At 38.6% G+C, this 19497-nt stretch overlaps 2 protein-coding genes across 12 annotated transcripts in view; one reads left to right on the top strand and one right to left on the bottom strand.

Annotated features, from left to right (window-relative positions):
- TANC1 (tetratricopeptide repeat, ankyrin repeat and coiled-coil containing 1) overlaps window positions 1-9414 on the top strand; it is a 105751-nt gene extending 96337 nt beyond the window's left edge. For all 9 annotated transcript variants that reach the window (XM_062578306.1, XM_062578314.1, XM_062578305.1 and 6 more), the window contains 5 exons: window positions 982-1114; window positions 1954-2045; window positions 4018-4164; window positions 5800-5900; window positions 6793-9414. In XM_062578306.1, coding sequence (XP_062434290.1) covers window positions 982-1114; window positions 1954-2045; window positions 4018-4164; window positions 5800-5900; window positions 6793-8167 — 1848 coding nt within the window. In that variant the 3' untranslated portion in view covers window positions 8168-9414. The remainder of the gene's footprint in view (window positions 1-981; window positions 1115-1953; window positions 2046-4017; window positions 4165-5799; window positions 5901-6792) is intronic.
- The window catches only part of WDSUB1 (WD repeat, sterile alpha motif and U-box domain containing 1), a 28701-nt gene continuing 17634 nt past the window's right edge, over window positions 8431-19497 (bottom strand). For all 3 annotated transcript variants that reach the window (XM_062578316.1, XM_062578315.1, XM_062578318.1), the window contains exons 10-11: window positions 13497-13637; window positions 8431-10025 (exon numbers count right to left, since the gene is read on the bottom strand). In XM_062578316.1, coding sequence (XP_062434300.1) covers window positions 9853-10025; window positions 13497-13637 — 314 coding nt within the window. In that variant the 3' untranslated portion in view covers window positions 8431-9852. The remainder of the gene's footprint in view (window positions 10026-13496; window positions 13638-19497) is intronic.

The raw sequence follows: 19497 nt of genomic DNA, 5'->3' as shown, positions 1-19497 counted from the left end.
CAAATCTTCATAATAAAAAACAGAGCTTTAAAAAATACTACCAATGAAAATGCAAAGGAAATATGTGCAGGTATTCAGTATGCTTGTACTGCTAACATTTTGACTGTAGTGAAAGTGTTTACTCAGAAAAGCATTTACTAGATAAGGTTTTAGTACTGAAGTAGTTGTGATGGAAGGGCAGCATTAGGTACTGTTGTTCTTTGTAGCGGATGTTTTAAATCTCAGTAAGAATTAACATTTACAGTTCCTCTGTGATGTATGAACTGTAATTAAAAGAAAAGAAAAAAAAAATGTGGAACCTGAAAGTATCTTTTTTTTTCTCTGCCACTGCAAACCCATTAAGGTAGCCTTATAGGCCCCAATTGGGTACCTCAGAGGTACAGAGTCCCCACATGGGAAGGACAGAAAAATAATAATAGTACCAAAAAGGATGAAATGAGAAAAAGGTTTTGCTTCTGTGTCCTAAAGCAGCATTGCTTGTCCTTCACAGATACCTCGTACATTTTGCATGACAGTGACAGAATTGATAGAATTCATTATGCTTTTCATCTTAAAAATCTTAAAAATCAAAAATCATGTCTTAGTGTTACCTATGCAGTCTTTATATATGTGGAAATAAAAGGACTCAGAAGCAGATTTATTTTTCTTATTTTGTTGTTAGGTGATTTCAGAAATAAGACAACAGCTCCAGTCCTTTTTTTCAGTCTTGTACCTTTCTCATGCACCACCTTCTTCCAATATTATAAATGTACAAGAATTTAAGGCCTTTTATGGGAAATTCGTTTGAATCTGAAAGGGAGAATGCCTGTAAGTAAGATTAAAAGTTTACAATAAGTATTTTAGACCTAGAATCTTCAAAATCCTCAGACTCTGGAGTATGTGCGTAGTTCAAGAGAGATTAGGTGGTGGCTTAAACATCTCACTGTTCTGGCTGTCCTACCATGGACACTCTTACAAGGCTTGTCCTGTTTCTGTTCACAGGTGCAGTATTTGGTAGAGCAAGGAGCAGTGATTGAGCATGTTGACCACAGTGGCATGCGGCCATTGGACAGAGCTATCGGATGTCGAAATACATCAGTAGTGGTTATGCTACTGAGAAAGGGAGCTAAATTAGGTTAATAAAACCTATCCTATACTTAAAGGAAAGAACTGAATGTCTGTTCTGCTAAAACAGCCGTCAGCTTTGTAAAGTAGATTAAATAAATCTTGAATTGTACAGTAGATTTTGCAGGTAATATAGTTTACAGGTGCCTATTCAAGAGAAATGAATCTCTTCCCTTCTTTTAAGGTCAAATACTTCAGACTCACTTCAGAAGTGAGGAAATACAAGTAATCTTTTTCTGCTCCTTTCTTTAATGTGTATTCATGAGGAACCTTTACATTGTTACTCTAACACGATACACTTGCCCAAGAAAATAATGACGACTCTGTTAGTGATCCTTTTTTTTTGATACTGTTAATGACTTTGGTGAAGATATTTAAATTAAATTCATTTAATGTATATTACAGAATTCTACATTTTTGCAAAGAATTGGTAAAAATGATATGTCCAAATCATGTATCATCAACAGGCAAGTAAATGTTGCAACTGTGTACATGATTACTATTGAATCTACAGTACCTTTAATTCATAATTTAGAATTACTTGATTTCTAAGTATGATTAAGTAAAGCACCTTACTTAAGACTGTACTTTGCTATGGACTTTCATAATATCTTATACAGACTTCAGACCAGGGTAAAAATGAATCAGACCATTTAATACCTGCTGCTCCCTGTCAGGAGAGAAGAGGGCAAGGGGCAAAAGGAAGTGTGGATATATAGATTAAATTAAAATTGTTCCTTACACATAGAATATCCACTTAAGTGGGATTATGCTTTCCAGTGAAGTTAGGTATCAGAAACGAAGTTTCTCCCCACTTTTTAGAAAACCTTAAAATTTTTTAACTTGCAGGAAATGCAGCTTGGGCAATGGCAACCTCAAAACCTGATATTCTCATCATTCTGCTGCAGAAACTGATGGAAGAGGGAAACTTACTGTACAAAGTAGGTAGATTTCTTTTATTCCTTTCTACTAGGAAAGCACTGTAATTGAACTTCTGTCTGAAGGTAGATGAGGTTCTTTACATTTCCTTTTCTGTTGTGTACTTGCCCATCATCTCCTGTTGGGAATGGGACCAAGAAACTTTGGGAACTCTGAGAAAGAATGAGCAAAAACTCCTATACAAAATGAGGAAAAAAAGGATAAGTGCATTTTTTTTTCTGTTGAGCAAATTTCTTAGTGGACATTTGTAGCACTGTATTTCTTAAGAGCAATTGAGAATGCAGGGTGCTAAGCTGAAACTGTCTTGTTAAAATAAGTAAGATAAGTACATTCAGGCATATCCTTTCAGGATAATGTTCTTTTGCATGCTGTTTAAATATAGATTGAGGAAAGTGTCAGCTCCTTCAATACGTTCTTTTCTCTAGCAATGATACTCACAGATTGGAAGCATCTTTGTAAAATGTGTGATGTACCTCCTTTATTTCACTGGTGCAACACAGTGCTGAATGTTTTATATGAGCTCATTCAAAGTCTGTTCTAGCTATAAAACTTGGCAACTTGTAGGGTTTTTATAAAGGACATCAAATACATGCCACCTTATCTTTTGATTTTTGATCAAATGTCTCTAGTAAATGTTCTGAGATAATATGCCACCCACTGTGTCATCAATTCTTCTTGCTTCAGTTTCTCTACCAGTCACTCATTAGGTTGGACTCTGCTAAGACTCTGAGATCACAGATGAAGATGACAGGGCTCAGTATTAATATGGTTTACAATTTGTTAATGGAGGTCGAATTCCCAGCTGGAATCTGTCTTTAAGACCATTTAGTTTTATTATAGTAATTTTAATGAACTGATGAGAGCTTATAGTATGTTTACATTTAGCTTGTTAAACTTTTTCCAGGACACTTTGATTTATTCTTTTGCCAAAGTGTGATAAATGGGAAGTTATTTTGCAGACTAACACATATTTGAGTATGTTCACAGCATGTAAGAACTACTTTTCAGCTCTTGAGCTGAATAAAATAAACTTTTAACATTTTACATGCCAGTTTCAACAGTAAATTGTGACCACTTTGAATTTTAGTAATAAAGTAATAAAAAACCCTGACGTTTATGAAAACAGAAGAACTGCAACATGCAGTTTTCTTTTAATGTTAGAATATCCATAAAGAGAAAAATTTCTTCAGCTGTCAACTAAAAGAACTGGTGATCTTTTCACACTAGGAAGGTTTCAGTGGTTTTAGCAAACCTGTTTCATATCTTCAGCTAATCATAGAGGTGTTCTCCAGACACCTTTTGGAGAATCTGAGTATTTCTAGTGCAACTGTTAATCATTAGAGTAGTTCTGAGGGACAGGTTAGCTTTACTTTCAACCTCAGTTAAGCAGGAGAGTGACATCTTACTGCTTTAAATTCTACCTTCTGCCAAGCAGCTCACGATAGCTGAGAGTACCTGGACTGCATGTCTGCATGTTGCACTGGCTCTTTCTCCCCAGCTCCAGAGCTTATTTGGCAGTAGCACTAGTTTTACCCTGTTCCTCATTAAGAACATGCTCTGATAATACCACCTAGCCATTAGAGGTTTGATGGTTTACATCTTCAATTATTTGGCTGCTCTTTTTAAAAAACGTAAAAATAAAATTAAGAATTGTATCATCGTACAGTCTTCATACCTGAAGAGGGATTGTTCTGGTCCCAGTAGTATGTATTAATGTAAATGCTATTCTGATAAAACACCATTAAAAGTATGAATTTGCAAAACAAACACAAGCTCCAGTTAACTCAGAAAGTCTCATTTTGCCTGCGTGTAAGTGTAATACATGTGTATGTACACAAACACACACACAGAATCTCACTGTGTGTTTTTTACTTGAAGAGCACCTTTTGGCAGATGTCAACTATATAATGTGCTTTTTTGCAGCAGTATTGTGAGAGTTTCTGAAAAAAAATCTCTTGTTCCCTAAATTTGTAGAAAGGTAAGATGAAGGAAGCAGCCCAGCGCTATCAGTATGCCTTGAGGAAGTTTCCAAGGGAAGGATTTGGAGAAGAAATGAAAGCTTTCAATGAGCTGAGAGTTTCATTATACTTAAATTTGTCACGATGTCGCCGAAAAACAAATGTAAGCTCTTATTTTTAATTTATTCCTTCTCTGGCCTTGGGAATCTTAACACTTCTTTTCTACTGCTTTACTGAGAGCTTGTGTGACATGCTACTATCACCATGCTCCAGTGACTCAATTCTCCTGATGAGCTCAAAGGGCAGAAAAGGGATGTGCAAAATCCTCCAAAGGGTTAACATCAAGGGAAAGACTTGCATATGGCCAAAGTATTAGGTACTTCTTGTGTGTCAGTTGGTCTTTGTGGGTCACTGCATGCATGAAATACTAGGGTTTCTTTCTTACCAGCATTGCTACTTAGACGTTTATTTTGGCTCTCACTGGACTTCCTTTGACTTCTGGTTTTTGAGCTTTGCTGTGTCGACACATGGGAAAAGTTCATGAGATAAGAGCATGTTGCTGTGGAGGAACTATTGTGGCTTCTCCTATGTAATCTAGTTATTTTGGAATATCAGACTGCTAAACGTTTTCTGTACTTTCAAGTTAAAATACCAGATTAAATGGAACACCCACCACCTTTGGTTAACAAACATCATAACTTATCAGCTGAGCTATCTTGTTTATGCTTCATATATTTGGATTAACTGAGAGTAGGGTTTGACTGGTTGGGTTTTTATCTTTACCACTGCATCAGATGCCTGTTAAGAACCTGACTGACAATTAAAGCAAACCCTCTGATTTTCTGAGTGTATACCCTACATTATTCCTTCCCAAATACTTCTGCTGCATAGCTGGACAGCAGCCATTCCGCATTATTCCACTGTTTTTCAGTTGCATCAAACCGACAACTGAAAGTCACTCTGAACAGTTTGCGTATGTGTGCATGTGTGTGTGTGTTTCTCATCATATCCCACCAATAAGTTCCCATTTAGCTTTTGCTAATTCTGAAGCGCATCACCTCAAATCTGAAGCTAAAGTTCACCACATTAGTACTCTTGGACCTTTTTTTGGTCTTTTCCTAATGATGTTTTTAAACATCCTGCACAAGTATGGATACCCTTCTGTATCATGAGCACCATGTGCTGTGCGTGAGCATTAAGACTTCCTTCTGTTTTCATCTTTCCCATAGCCATTATTGCCCCATTTCAATCCTAACTGTTACTTCCAGTCTTTGGTTTAACCAACAATTTATTAAATTCTTATTCCTCATTCTTGTCAAATGAAGACTGAGTACATTAGATCTAGGGCAATTCTTGTCTAAGGATATCACATATCAAAGAAAGCTCTGACCTATTCCAACTCACATCATAATTTGTTCTGTTTTCACTGCACTTTTAGGTTTTTAACTGGTCTTTTTCTCAAAGCACATTCTAAATAAAGCTTTGCTATTTGAGGTGGCAATTTATCCTGTCTGACATGCAGTCTCTTCCAGCATTTTAACAGCTTTGGCTTTAGATCTTACCTACGTTGTTTTTTAGCTACATTGGATTCAATTCCCTTTAGACATGACAGAAAAGGTTAGCAAGATGAAGTCCATTCTGCCTTTCTGAAAAACATCTGCTTTTCCTAACTGATAAATGTGACTTTCTAGACTGGATGAGCTTTTGCTTAACACTTCTGAAGCAGCAGCATCAATAAAGAACATGCAGTTTTCTTTTAATGTCACTGTATAATGAATATATTTGTTTAAATGATTAGGACTTTGGTATGGCTGAAGAGTTTGCTTCCAAAGCATTGGATCTGAAACCCAAGTCTTACGAAGCCTATTATGCTAGAGCAAGAGCCAAGAGAAACAGCAGGTACTGTTTGTTTCTGTGCATTTCCACACAGATTTTTTACTTTGTAATGCTTTCAGTAATGTTTTCCTTTAGGTGAACAGTGTTGCAGTTAGAAACTGCACAGGGAAACATCTTTATATCTGTGTTAGGTCTTAATGCTAGTCAAAACCGACCAGGCACAAACAAAAAGCAATACTGAATACTAATTAGCATTGCTAATTATTAGGGAGTACAGAAAGTGACAAACTGATAGGAGGAGGAATGTGTTATATGTAAGAGTGGATAGGAGTGATAATTCACCTGAAACAGAATTTTGTTAGTGTGCCACTGAACTCTAGTGCTGCATTATTTACCATCAAGAATAACTGGGTGTTTTTATAGTACAGGACTAGCTGTTAAATCATCTGCTGCTTAAGATGAAAAAAGGGGAGAGAAGAGTAATGGTTTCTTCTTTAAACTGGAATAGAATGGATTTCAGGAAGGTCCTTATTGTGAAGATAACCATAAAGGGCTCATGAGACAAAGCTTATGGTTATAGTGCTACCAGCCCACTTGGGCTGGCTTCTTGAAGAACCTGCTGGGATACACAGGGAAGTTTCAAGACCAGGTCAGTGCTTCCACTGTAGGAAGGAGCTTCCTGGGATGGAGGACATCTGACTCTCCTTGTCAGGACATCCAGCAGGAAATGAAAAATGTAGAACACTGTTTTGAGAGTGGTAGAGTTGTATCTGTAGTAGGCAATGCTGAGCCTCCACTTCCCCCAAGTTTTTATTATTAAAGTTGACCCTTGCCTTCTTCCCCTTCTGTTCCCTCTTTGTCTCTCTCCCCCCTTTCCTTCTCCCTCTCTCTCCCCCCCCCTTCCCTTCTCCCTCTCTCCCTTCTCTCTCTCCCCCCCTTCTCTTCTTTCCCACAGAAAGCTACTTGCTGCTCTTGCTGACTTACATGAAGCCATGAAGCTGTGTCCTAACAACCAAGAGATAAAACGTCTCCTGGCTCGAGTAGAAGAAGAATGCAAACAGTTCCAGAGAGCACAGCAACAGAAGCGTCAATCTCCGCAGCCAGTACAGCAAAGTAACACCTCTGAAAATGAGGAGGAGGGCATTATACAAGATGTGAATGATAATTCTAATGTTCAAGAGAGGGCAGAAGAAACGTCACACTGTGGTGAATCTGTTTCTTCGCCACAAAGGCTGCAACGTGCCTTGGCTGCCTCCTCATACAGCAGGACCATTCAGGAAGGTGTTCAGCAAAAAGCTAGACCTGTGTCCCCTCAAAGCAGAACGGGCAATAAATACCTGAGAGAGCCAGGCTTGATCATGCAGCCAACAAAGCAGGCGCAGATTGTAAAAACTAATCAGCACCTGAGCTCCGTTCAGCCTGGATCAAAACCAGGAAGCAGTCAAAGCAATACAAAGACACAATCATCTTTTCAGCATCTTTCCCAAAGTCCTTTGTCAGTACGACACTCTGAAAATCTTACTGGCAATAAAATTCAGTATTTGGATGGGACAAGCACATTTTCATCTGGAAGTGTTTCCCATGGTGCTAGCTCTGGTCTGTACAATGAGACATGTAAGTCCAGCCAGTGTTCCCACTCACAGCATTACGAGAATCTCTCTTCTCATTGTTCCGCAACTAAGTCTAAAGCTGCTGGCAGGTTAACAGACCCTACTCGGATGAATTTCGGTGAAGCAACACAACAAGTCCCTGTAACCAGTGGTGTCTCTTCTGGTTCTCAGTCCAACAGTATGATTCTTGCCAGTTCAACTAGCAACTTAAGTTCAGCAGGTAGTTTTACAGATACCATAAAGGGGTTAGGGCCAGATGTTCGAACAAAGGAGAATAAAGTAAATCAAGTTCAGGGTTCTACTGCTGAACACAGACCTCGTAACACCCCATTTATGGGAATCATGGATAAGACTGCAAGGTTTCAGCAGCAAAATAACCAATCCAGTCGCACTTGGCATTCTCAGGCATCAGAAGGATTAACAAATGCTGGTTCTGGGGGCAGTCAGCCCTCAAATTTTGAGCATTACTCAGTCAAACACTATCAGACTAGAACTTCCTCTACTGCTGCTGCCCCAGGAGACAGCATCCAAGTTAAAGAACTTGAAGAACCGAAGTGCCAAGCATCTGCCCACTGTCAAGACAGCAGAGCACCTAAACAAGCTTCCCATTTATACCTGGACTCTGTACCAAAACAACAATCTCACATCAGTAACGAAGGCCATCCAAGTCCTGTGACAGCTACAAAACCAAAGCGATCATTTATTGAATCCAATGTATAAATGTCATTTTGAACAATACATGGCTGTAAAACCTTAACATCAGACATCGTAACATCAGCTGGAGTATTGCTTCTATGTAAAATACTGATTGGCTGGCCTCTTCTGCCTTTGAGTAAGCAGTTCATATTGGCCAGTATTTAATGGGATACAACCACTTTAAGCTGTTCATAACATCCCAGGTCAGTCATAGTTACTGGAATAGCAAATCTGTGTAGAGTCAGCAATCCACCAAACTGGGACCTCAAGCGGGGACAGTCTTTCGATTTTATTCTTAATATATGACTCTTCTTACATAGAGTTTTAATCTTGGCTTTTGGTTGTATTACATCTCATCACTTGCATAATAATTGTGCCTCTATAATGCTAAGTGCTTGGTTCTCCAAATAGTGTTAAGAAAAAAAAAATCTGTATCTATCTATCTATCTGCTGCATAACATACAGTTCTGTATATGTATGGGTTTTTTAGAATCAAAGATAAGTATTTTATCACTTTTCTAATGGGATCTAATTTGGGTTGCATGATGTACATTTAGGAACCATAAATAATTTGTGTATGAGTAAACTATAAGCAGCCATGTTTTGACATGTAAATATAACTTTTTAGTAACTAGAAGAAAACAAGTAAAATAAACAAACAGTGACATTTGCATGTGTATTGCAAGGCTTTGACCATATTGGTTATTGCACTGAATAACACAATATTATGGCATGTTAACAGTAACTGCACTTTATATGTTTATCTACTCACCTTTGGGTGCTAGCTTAAAGGAAAGTATGTTTTTTCATGGAAAAAGGTACAGGAATGAAATGCTTAAAGTGTTTGTATAGGACATCCAAGGAATTGATGGAGTGAGAATGAAAGTTTGAGGAAAAGTGTATGTGCAGTTGTTTTATAGGATGAAGTTGTGAATTTTTTTCAGAGGAAAAAAGGGTTTATATTTGCAGGACTGTTCTGAAATAAACAGGTGTAGTGACATTCCTATGAGTGTAATCAGGTTGGGGTGATCAACTTGACATATTCAGTCACTTTTCAATACTTGCTTGTGTACAATGTTGTGCATACATTGTAAACCAGCCTAAAGCCATTCTTAGAAGTTCCTTGTTGAGTTTGCATTATTCTGCTTTAGCTTATTTATTGTTTACTGTTTCTTTGATATTTTGTACAAGTCTTATTATTCTTGTCCTGTAGTTCTGTTTTTGCACAGCTACTGTATTTTTTTCCATACAAAATAAAGATTATTAATACAGCTGTGGGATGAGGTGCACTCTGACAGTTATAGGAAGAATTCTCTCTGACCTTTTCTAACTGCATGTTTAGTAATATGGAGAAAAAAAGAGGACAGTTTTGTTTTTTAAATGGGAATAAGGATTACATACTTTAATATTTCTTAACTTCTGAAAGATTATCTTTGCAAACAAGTCTTAAAACTCATAAATGCAGGAAAAAAATTTAAGAGAACTTTATTTTGAAAACTTATTCTGAATTTGAACACGATTTCTGAAATATTGTGCAGTAAAGGTCTTTTGGTGGCACAAAAGGTAATGTTCTTTTTAACATAAACATTTAAATGACAGTCACAGGTTAGAACAGAAACTTAGAGGTTTTTTTTCCAGTAGTTTCCAATAGTTATTTCCTTTAGCTACTTACAGCTTCATTTCAATGAACTGTAATAACAACTTCAAAGCTAAGTAGTTGCATTGTGTTTCTGCTGAGTCTCTAGCCAGCGACTGATAGCCATTTTCAGAGTCCTGTTGGGTGTAAGCAGAAGAGAGTGGAGGGGGAGATTTGTCATGGGACTAGATCGTCTTTTATTGTTGATCCAATTTTCCATTGCATCCTTTTCATAGGAATAGCCATCTACAAAGAAAAGCATTATCAAACAGCTTAAGTTACAAATGCTTGGGCACTATTTCACTGTACTTATTTTTCTCCTGTGCCCTAACAAGAGCCTGTCTTTTCCTCATGGCCTTTTCCACAGCAGTGTACAAAAACTGGTGGAAGATCATGCATCAGCTAAGTATTTTTTTGTTTCAAATTTTTTTCAGATTACATGCTTACATGTATTCCAATAAAACTTAATACTTACGGGTATAAAGATCAAAATTTGGTTCAAATTCTGAAGCTACTGTAGTCCACAAACTGGCTAGGACAAGCTGTTTTAGAAATCATTGTAAACTTATTAATCAGTTGAAGCTGCCAGATTTCATTTATGACTCTAACAGAGCATACTGGTAAATGAAAAATTCTTCTACAAGGTAAAGGGTAACAACTCTGGCCTAATCTTTAAAGAGCCAGGCATGGCTGTAGCTGTTTCATGATACACTTACTTAGTGAAGCATTTTGGGCTGCAGTGCCCAAATTCTTGCAGTAAGTACACTGGTGGGGGCAAGAAGAGCCAGCAGACACGGAGAGTTAAGTTTTAGATCTCTTTGGAAAAGTTTTCTCTGTATGCCTATATTTTGCTAATGTAGTGATATCAGGTAATTTTTTTTCCCTCCCACAGGTGTTACCAAAAGAACCCTCTGGCAATAGCCCTTGGCTACAGCAGCATTTTCCCAAAGGCCTCTCTGCTGGGGTTGTGTGTTTCAGCCACAACAGCATACGAATGTCTAAGTAAATTACACTGCTGTGAAGTGGCAAACATACATGAAGCCTAACGTCCCCACATGGAGTCCTCCTGTCTCTTCCTCTCTGGTTAAGCAGCTAGATGCTGTTCAGGTCCCCAGGTCACAAACAGGAATCGCGTGCGCACTTGCGTGTGTGCAGGCATCCGCGCTGCACTGCCTTAGGCAGGTCACTGCAACAGGACAGCCCCAGCCACAGGGACTGCTGAGCACGAGTAGCCTAACGTGGGTGAGCATTGGGCAAGGAGGGGTATATTTGAAGAAAAATTCATGGAGGCATCAAGTTTCCTGTAAATGCAGTTGCTTAGCCCTGTTCAGGTCAAATGTGTTCTACAGAAATAAACACAAAATAGTTTAAAGGTCATCTACACTAGCCTGAGCCTCAACAAGCATTTGCAAGTATTCCCACACCTGCCCTTTAAAAGCTAGCATTAAGGCTTTCAGGCAAGTACCAAAGTGTTTGCTAGTTATGGACAGTGTGAGCTCAAAGAAGAGGAAAGAGAAAGGGTACTGAACCATTACAGTATCACATGTACAGTTGAGTGGTAATATAATCACTTACTTACAAATGAATTACTGACCAAAGGCCACACAGAAAAAAAATAAAATTTTTAAAAATTTCAAAAACTATACCAGCATGCATAATTAGCCCCTTGCTATTAAAAGTACTGAACATACTTGGTTAATAAAGCTATTAGCTTAACACAATGTTTAAAAGAAAACAAAAACTTTTTTCTTTCTTTAAATAACTGGAACCTCAAGTGAAAAATATCATTACTAAAAAAATTATTCAAGAGAAATTAAACTTTACTTCCAGCTAAGCTAAAACAAAAAAAGGGGGGGAAAGAAAAGGAAAGGAAAAAAAAAAAAAAAAAGAAAGAAACCCCTTCAATATGGACAGCTCGATCTAATTTCACATTTGTGACCTGTATGGCAAGAAATTATGCAAGTATTCAAAAATTTTTTTCAGTTTATATGATAGAGCATGCAAGCTAAAAGAGCGTGAACACTAAGCTTAACCGCTCAGCTGGCTGGCAAATCCCCACAGCCCTGAGCTGGTGGCTTTGGCGCCGCGCACACTGTATCGAGGGTTGCGCCGCGCCATGGGTGCCTGGGCCACCTGTGCTCAGCTAACCCAAAACCAGCTCAGAACCTAAACACGTAAATGGAGAATTAAGGAGCACCTTTGTGTGTTTTTTTTTTTTTTTTTTTTTTTTTTTTTCCCCTCACTTAGCCAAGTTTTAGCACAATCATGCAGGACCTCCTGTAACTGAGGGACTATGAACTTGAGCCTTCACCACCACCCCAACCTAACCCAGGACTCCACTACAGCTTTTTAAGCCTTTCTATCTATGATCTGCAAAAGTCCCCATGTTGCTGAAGTCAGCTGTGTTCCACCAGAAGAACTTCAGTTTTACACTGCTGGGCAGTGAGGTATCTAATGCGTACTATTTTTTTCAATTAGTATGAAGTTTCCAACCACAAAATTGTACATTCCTTTACCAATCTTGCCACAAACCACCAGCTTTTCTCTCGCTACATTCTCTAGCACTTCTATTATTAATCAATCATCTTTAAACTTCTCTGAAAGTAAAGTGGCATGGGGGGGGGGGGAATAAACAACTGTACCCTGTTATGTTTCAAGATAGCACTGTGACTCGCTGACACCAAAGGAAACACAGTCAAGGGTTACTCGTTAGTAACTACTATAAATATGTACACTGAACCCTGTTATTTGAAAAGGTTGACTGTTTCCCTTTTCAGGTCTATTTGATTAGTAATTACACACATGAATAGTCACAGGCAGTATTTTATAGCTTTTTATTAAAATGACCTGGTTCTAAAAACTTTATCCTTTTCTTTTCAAAAGGATATGAAAAAGGATTAAAAAAAAAAAAAAAAAAAACAAAAAAAAAAACCACGATCGGCTCCTCCTACTGCTATCAGTTAGAGGCTCAAGCCCTTTCAAGTACAGGGCTTGTCACTCTAGAAGTTAGTACCTGCAAATGTTTTTTTGTATTTTCAGTGTTTTAACTCTCTGAAGTTTGGCCTGCTATCTTGAAACTTTATGACGTTATTTACTCTCTGATGAGCATCAAAAAAAAAAAAAAAAAAAAAAAAACACCACACATCCAAAACACTGGTCTTTTGATGCTCGTATGCCCTACAGATTAGAACTACACAACATCAGTTTTTCAATAAAATATTTTTTTAACTACATAACAGCTCTTTGCATCTTTCAGGTCTCTCAGTTCAGTCCTGCTGAATTTAAATCACTCATCTCATTCAGTACAAACTTTGAAGTGCCATATACATGCTGTAAGCTAGTAATGGGCCTGTTTTGTTTTGTTTTTTTTCCCCATGTGCACATTTCTTGTGTACATGTGCCAAGACAATTCTGTAATTAGGCTTGTAATTATCTGTGTGCAGAGGCACAAAAAGACAGACACGTTTAAAAAAAAAAGCTTCATCAGCTGAGATATGATATATATATGATATAGTATATTACATGATATAGTATTTCTCATTATCAGAGAGAACGATTTGGCAAGTTTTAAACGTTTACAATAAGAGAAACAAACCTGTTTTCTGTTTAGAACTTTCAGCTTTTTAAGGTTCATAAGATATGTCCATTATTGGTTTCCTACAGCTATCTTTACCCTTAAACCATTTGTTTTATTTAAAAAGTTGTTCAAAGACATACCTGCTGCAATAACAGGATCCTTCATAAGCTCCCTGGTTATAGGACATAAGAATTCATCAGGGATAGCAACAGAAACAGATTCCATTTTCATCCTTAGTTCTTCAATTTTACGGAGGACTTTACTGCGCAGACCTAGAGACTCTGAAAAAAGTTATTGATGCATTAAGTGAAAGACAGTGAAATGTCTAATGAAGCTGTTCTTGCATTAACTGGCACTTCCTGACTGTGTTGCAGGCAATACAACGCCCTCTCTCCACACCCACCTGATAGAGAAGTCCACTGACACCCACATGGCCACCACTACAAATGCCTTTTAACGGCAGCATGCTCCTGCTGGCTTACAGTAACTTTGTGCAGTAGTGAAAAATAGTAATAGAAAGGAGTAAGGACATCTTCAAGCAACGCATCAGAACAACTATAAGGTGTATTTGTAACTGCTGCCTGCAAATTACACTTCATTGTTTATGTGCCTATTTCATGAAAGACGAGATCTTAAACTTGTTGCACTTCATTGCTCAGGCAATCCTTGTGTAAACATCCTACATTAAAAGAGAAGTAATGAAACAATGTACTGACATTGCACTCCTCAGAGAAGTAAGCCACATATTTACAGAGGTGCACTCATTCACACAATACCAATCAAATTATAATATTCCATTTACCCAGTATTAACTCTCAACTGTTCATTCAAAAAAAAAAAAAAAAAAAAAAAAAAAAAAAAAAAAAAAGCAAGCACCTTATCTTGCAAGATTCTCATACACATTTAAAAAAAAAAAAAAGGCTGGTAAGGCATACTGAAACCTTCATGATACACATGGACTTCTACCTTTTGTTCAAGATCTCAGAGAGCTCCTTCATTACAGCCTGTGAAGGTGTTCCCACTTCACCACCTGTAACACAGCTACTGTTTCACTGAATGCAGAAAATGCTCACTTAGTTCTGCTTTGTCAGCTCTAGAGTGTCATGTAAGTCTTAACGAGTCACTCAACTCTATGCGTAAATTTGCATTCACAGTAAGGCTTTAGACCCACATACATATTCAGACTGAAGTATGGGAAGTCTAAAACCAGAACCCAAAACTTTTAAAAGTTCTCATTGAGTTTTGTGAATGTATTTTATGATGAATACCTTTGCCAAAAAGAGTTTATGATAATAGTTTGGTGCTTGATTCTAAACACTAAGGTGGTATTATATTTATTCTCACACCTTGTGCAGATTCAGTTTACATTTTTTCCTTTTCATTCACTAGAAACAAAATCAAATACAATAGTGGCATGAGAACATGCAAAGTAACTGGTGGGGAGAGATGGAATCCACCTCGCTAAGCGGGGCACATGTGTCTTTGCCAACAGGTTGGCCAGCCAGGTAAAAAGGGCTTTAAACTAGGTAGGATGCGGGAAGGGGAGAGTTATAGAGAGAAGGCAGTCAATAAACACAACTCAGGTCGGGGGGCCTCCAACGGGTGCATGCAGCTGGGGATATGCATGTGGGACATGGCTATGGGGGACCTCCCCCTACACCCTTCCTGGGAAACCTGCATGTATGACTACCTCTCTGAAATGCCTGTACACCAATGCATGCAGCATGGGGAACAAACAGGAGGAACTGGAGATCTGTGTGCCGTTGCAGGGCCGTGATCTCATTGCAGTCAGAGACATGACAAGAATGCTGCCATGGATGGCTACACGTTTTTTTTTGGAAAGACAGGCCAGGAAGGCGAGGTGGTGGAGTTGCTCTTTATGTGAGAGAGCAGCTGGAATGCATCGAGCTCTGCCTAGGGGTGGAGGAGGAGGCACTCAAGAGCTTATGGGTGAAGATCAAAGGGCAGGCTAACATGTGGGACACTGTTGTGGGTGTCTGCTACAGGCCACCTGATCAGAAAGATGAAATCAATGCAGCCTTCTACAGACAGCTGGAAGTAGCCTCATGATCACAGGCCCTGGTCATGGGGAACTTCAACCACCCTGATATCTGCTGGAGGGACTACACAGCTAGGCATAAACAGTCCAGGAGGCTCCTGCAGTGCATCAATGATAACTTGACACAGGTAGTGGAGGAGCCAGCAAGGAGGGGTGTACTGCTGAACTTTGTCCTAACCAACAAAGAAGAACTGGTTAGACATGTGAAGGTTGGGGGCAGTGACCATGAGATGGTGGAGTTCAGGATCCTGCAAGGAGGAAGCAAGGCAATAAGCAGGACTGCAACCCTGGACTTCAGGAGAGCAGACCTTGGCCTCTTCAGGAACCTACTTGGAGAAATCCTATGGGTTAAGGCCCTAGAAGGAAGGAGAGGTCCAGGAAAGCTGGCTAGTATTCAAGCATCATTTCCTCCAAGCTCAAGAGCGGTGCATCCTGAAGAGAAAGAAGTCCAGCAAAAGGGGCAGGAGACCTGCAGGGATGAACAAGAACCTCCTGGCAAAACTCAAACAGAAAAGGAAAGTACACAGAAGGTGGAAGATGGGACAGGCCGCTTAGGAATATTATAAAAATGTGGTTAGAGTATGCAGGGATGTGACAAGGAAGGCTAAGGCCTATCTGGAACTAAATCTGGCAAGGGATGTCAAGCACAACAATAAGGGCTTCTTCAAATACATCGGTAACAAAAGAAAGACTGTGGAAAATGTGGGCCCGCTACTGAACGGGGCGGGGGCCCTGGTGATGAAGGATGCAGAGAGGGCAGAGTTACTGAATGCCTTCTTTGCTTCAGTCTTTACTGATAAGGGCAGCCCTCAAGAATCCCAGAGCCTGGAGGCAAGGGAGAAAGTCTGGTGAAAGGAAGACTTTTCTTTGGTCAAGGAGAACCGGGTTAGAGATCTTCTAAGCACACTTGATGTCCACATATCCACGGGCCCTGATGGGATGCACCCATGAGTACTGAGGGAGCTGGCAGATGTTATTGCTAGGGCACTCATCATCATCTTTGAAAGGTCATGGAGAACATAAGAGGTGCCTGAGGACTGGAAGAAGGCTAATGTCACTCTAGTCTTCAAAAATGATGAAAGTGCAAGAAGGAGGACCCAGGCAACTACAGGCTGGTCAGCCTTACCTCCATCCCTGGAAAGGTGATAGAACAGCTCATTCTGGATGTCATCTCCAAGCACATGGAGGAAAAGGAGGTCATCAGGAGTAGTGAGCATGGATTCACCAAGGGGGAATCATGCTTAACCAATCTAACAGCCTTCTATGACGGCATCACTAGCTGGGTAGATGAGGAAAAAGCAGTGGACGCTGTGTACCTTGACTTCAGCAAGGCTTCTAACACTGTCTCCCATCACCTCCTCCCAGGCAAGCTCAACAAGAGTGAATTAGATGAGAGGACAGTGAGATGGATTAAGAACTGGCTGAAAGGCAGACCTTAGAGGGCTGATCAGCAGTACAGAGTCTAGTTGGAGGCCTGTGGCTAGTGGAGTTCCCAGGGATCTCCAGGATGCATATTGTTGCAGGGATGCATATTGTTGTACAGAGTCGTTTTAGTGATCACACAATGCATCACAAATACTGATTAATATACATTCTCCCATGAAGGACCACAAGTTTGTCTAAACATCTCAAAACTCATTTAAGTATTATTACCTATTTACAAAGAACATACAATAGCTACGAATCCAAAAAAAAGACACATAATTACAAGAGGAAAAAAGGAATGCAATAATGAGAAAAGTCATTCTGTAGTTTTATAAACCGCCACGCTACAATTTTAACCTGTCAAGCTCAGAAATGAAGAGCAGATATCAGCAATCCTCAACTTCCAACAGCATAAAACATTCCTCCTTTTAAAAATCCTTTTATGCCAAAAACCTGCTGGTGCAATGCATCACAATTTATTTTCCAATATAGTACTGGTAAATACTAGTTCCTACTCTGGACTATTTTCCTTCTTCATTGCTAGAATGAAGGGTAACTACAACAGTCTACTGCAACAGTCTTCCAAACAACTGCTGTACTTGCTCTGCAGACTGTCATGCAAAACTACTATGATCTGCCAACATGCCTTTAACACACCAGGGCTTCCAGCTTTAGTGTGCAACTAATCAGATGCCTCAACGTGTGCTAAAGGATCAAACTGTCACACTCATATGCAGTCATTTTAATCTGCCAAGAGAACAGATGCCACAGAGTAAGAAAAATGGATGCTAAAGAGAAAAATTAATGAACACTTCTTTAGTACAGCTGATGTGACAGACAACATAACAACTGAAATAGAATAAAAATTCATGATTATTTTTAGGGACAGTATGGCAATATTGCAGTAGATTAGTTTGAGATCAAGAAAATTCAAGACTATAACCAAAAGAAAGAAAGGTAAAATGTCTTTCAGAAGAACCAAATAATTCTGTAAGTATAACTGGATTCTGAGGGCACCTTCCACAGTCTTCATTACACAGACATTTCTTCCTAATTTACTCTCATGCAGACAGACTAAAGATTATGCCATCCAGTTTGCACTTCAAAAACAATTTCCTGATTAAATCTCTATTCAGAGATCAAAGAATGACTCATCACATATCATGCTTTGAAAACTATATTTAAAAGAACACTTAAAACAGGATTCTGTTGGTATGAGCAAAGCATGTAAAATTTTCTGTTTGATCTATACTGAGCAATTCCTTCCAAGCTCATTCCTATCTCAGTGTACAGGTAGGGTATGGTGTATCCTAAGTGCTTCAAATTCTGCTCCAGAAGGTTGTTTCCAAACTCATTCTTAGATCCATGGTTTCTTGACAAAGGTGTGAAACACCTTTTAAACAACTTTAAACAACTTTTAAAACCATATGCAAGTACTTGAAGCAAAACCTCCAAACCAAAAAAGGAAAACAACCAAAAAAAAAGCCACATCTTCTATAGCACAACGTGGAAAAGGAAAGACAAAGTCAGCCTGGTTGAAGATTTTGTAATTCTTTAGACGAATTTAAATAATGTTAAAGAGTCACCCTGCAGTACGCAATTAAAGGTTGATCCGTCTTTAAGACGATCTGTTTTCTTTACTTGCCTAACCTAAATCAGGACAGAGACACATGAAAAGAAGCGCTCTTAATGTGCTACAGAAGAGAACGTATTCAGAAAGTTTCCCTTTACAAGTTGTGGTATTACAGTACAAAATGCTTTTCAACCAGACTGTTTATGATAATCACTGTTTGGGGGATGGTCACTATCTTGTCCAAAATCGTATGGAATTCAATATGGTGTTATATACACTGTAAGACAACTAGCTTGGGAATAGAGGTTAGTTCCTTTGGCATAGTAACAAAGCATTCTTTCAAAAAGCTGTCAAAAACTATCAAAGCAGCTAATGAAATGTTATATAAACAACCTGCAGATTGCTTTCTCATGGATTAACTGCCTTTGGGGATATGAGGAAATCTTTTTTATGATTTTTTTAAATGATTTTTGCATTTTAAATGCAAATCAGAGCTGAAGTAAAGACTAACAGGACAAGAAATAAGAAGCTAACATAAATAATAGAAGAAAAAGCACCAATACTTTCAATCATGAAGTAAAATGGTCTAAAAAACCCCTCCTTTACAAAGACTGCTTAAAAAAGAAAAAACTCAGAATTATTTTGCAAGATCATATGAAACCGGTAAAAGTCATATTTTTAGATCAAAGAAAACAGGTTATCAAGGAGAGAAAGAATATGATCATTCAAGCATTGGGACATGATAGATTCCTAAACCAAAAGTTGAACAATATTCAAAACATACAGGTTTAGGCAGATAGTATTTTCCTATTCTTTTAACTCAATTGTCTGAGCCATGGCAGATAGGGAATAACTCTTTTGACATTTCTAGTCAAATAAATCAATCCACTGTTAAATTCAAGTTAACTGAGCACATATTATAAACGTACTATTTTAACAGACTGACGGGAAAAACTATATAGTACCATATTTACCAAAGTCAGAATCATTATATGTATATAAAAGTTGACATTACTTTCCCATAGCTTAAATCGAGGGGGGAAAAACAAAGAAGAGAGACCACTTAACAAATGACTGTTAACAG

Source organism: Rhea pennata, chromosome 6, assembly GCF_028389875.1.
Source record: "Rhea pennata isolate bPtePen1 chromosome 6, bPtePen1.pri, whole genome shotgun sequence".
Classification (NCBI taxonomy): domain Eukaryota; kingdom Metazoa; phylum Chordata; class Aves; order Rheiformes; family Rheidae; genus Rhea; species Rhea pennata.
Note: the sequence above shows the minus strand (reverse complement) of the source record. Positions and strands in the feature narration are given on the sequence as shown.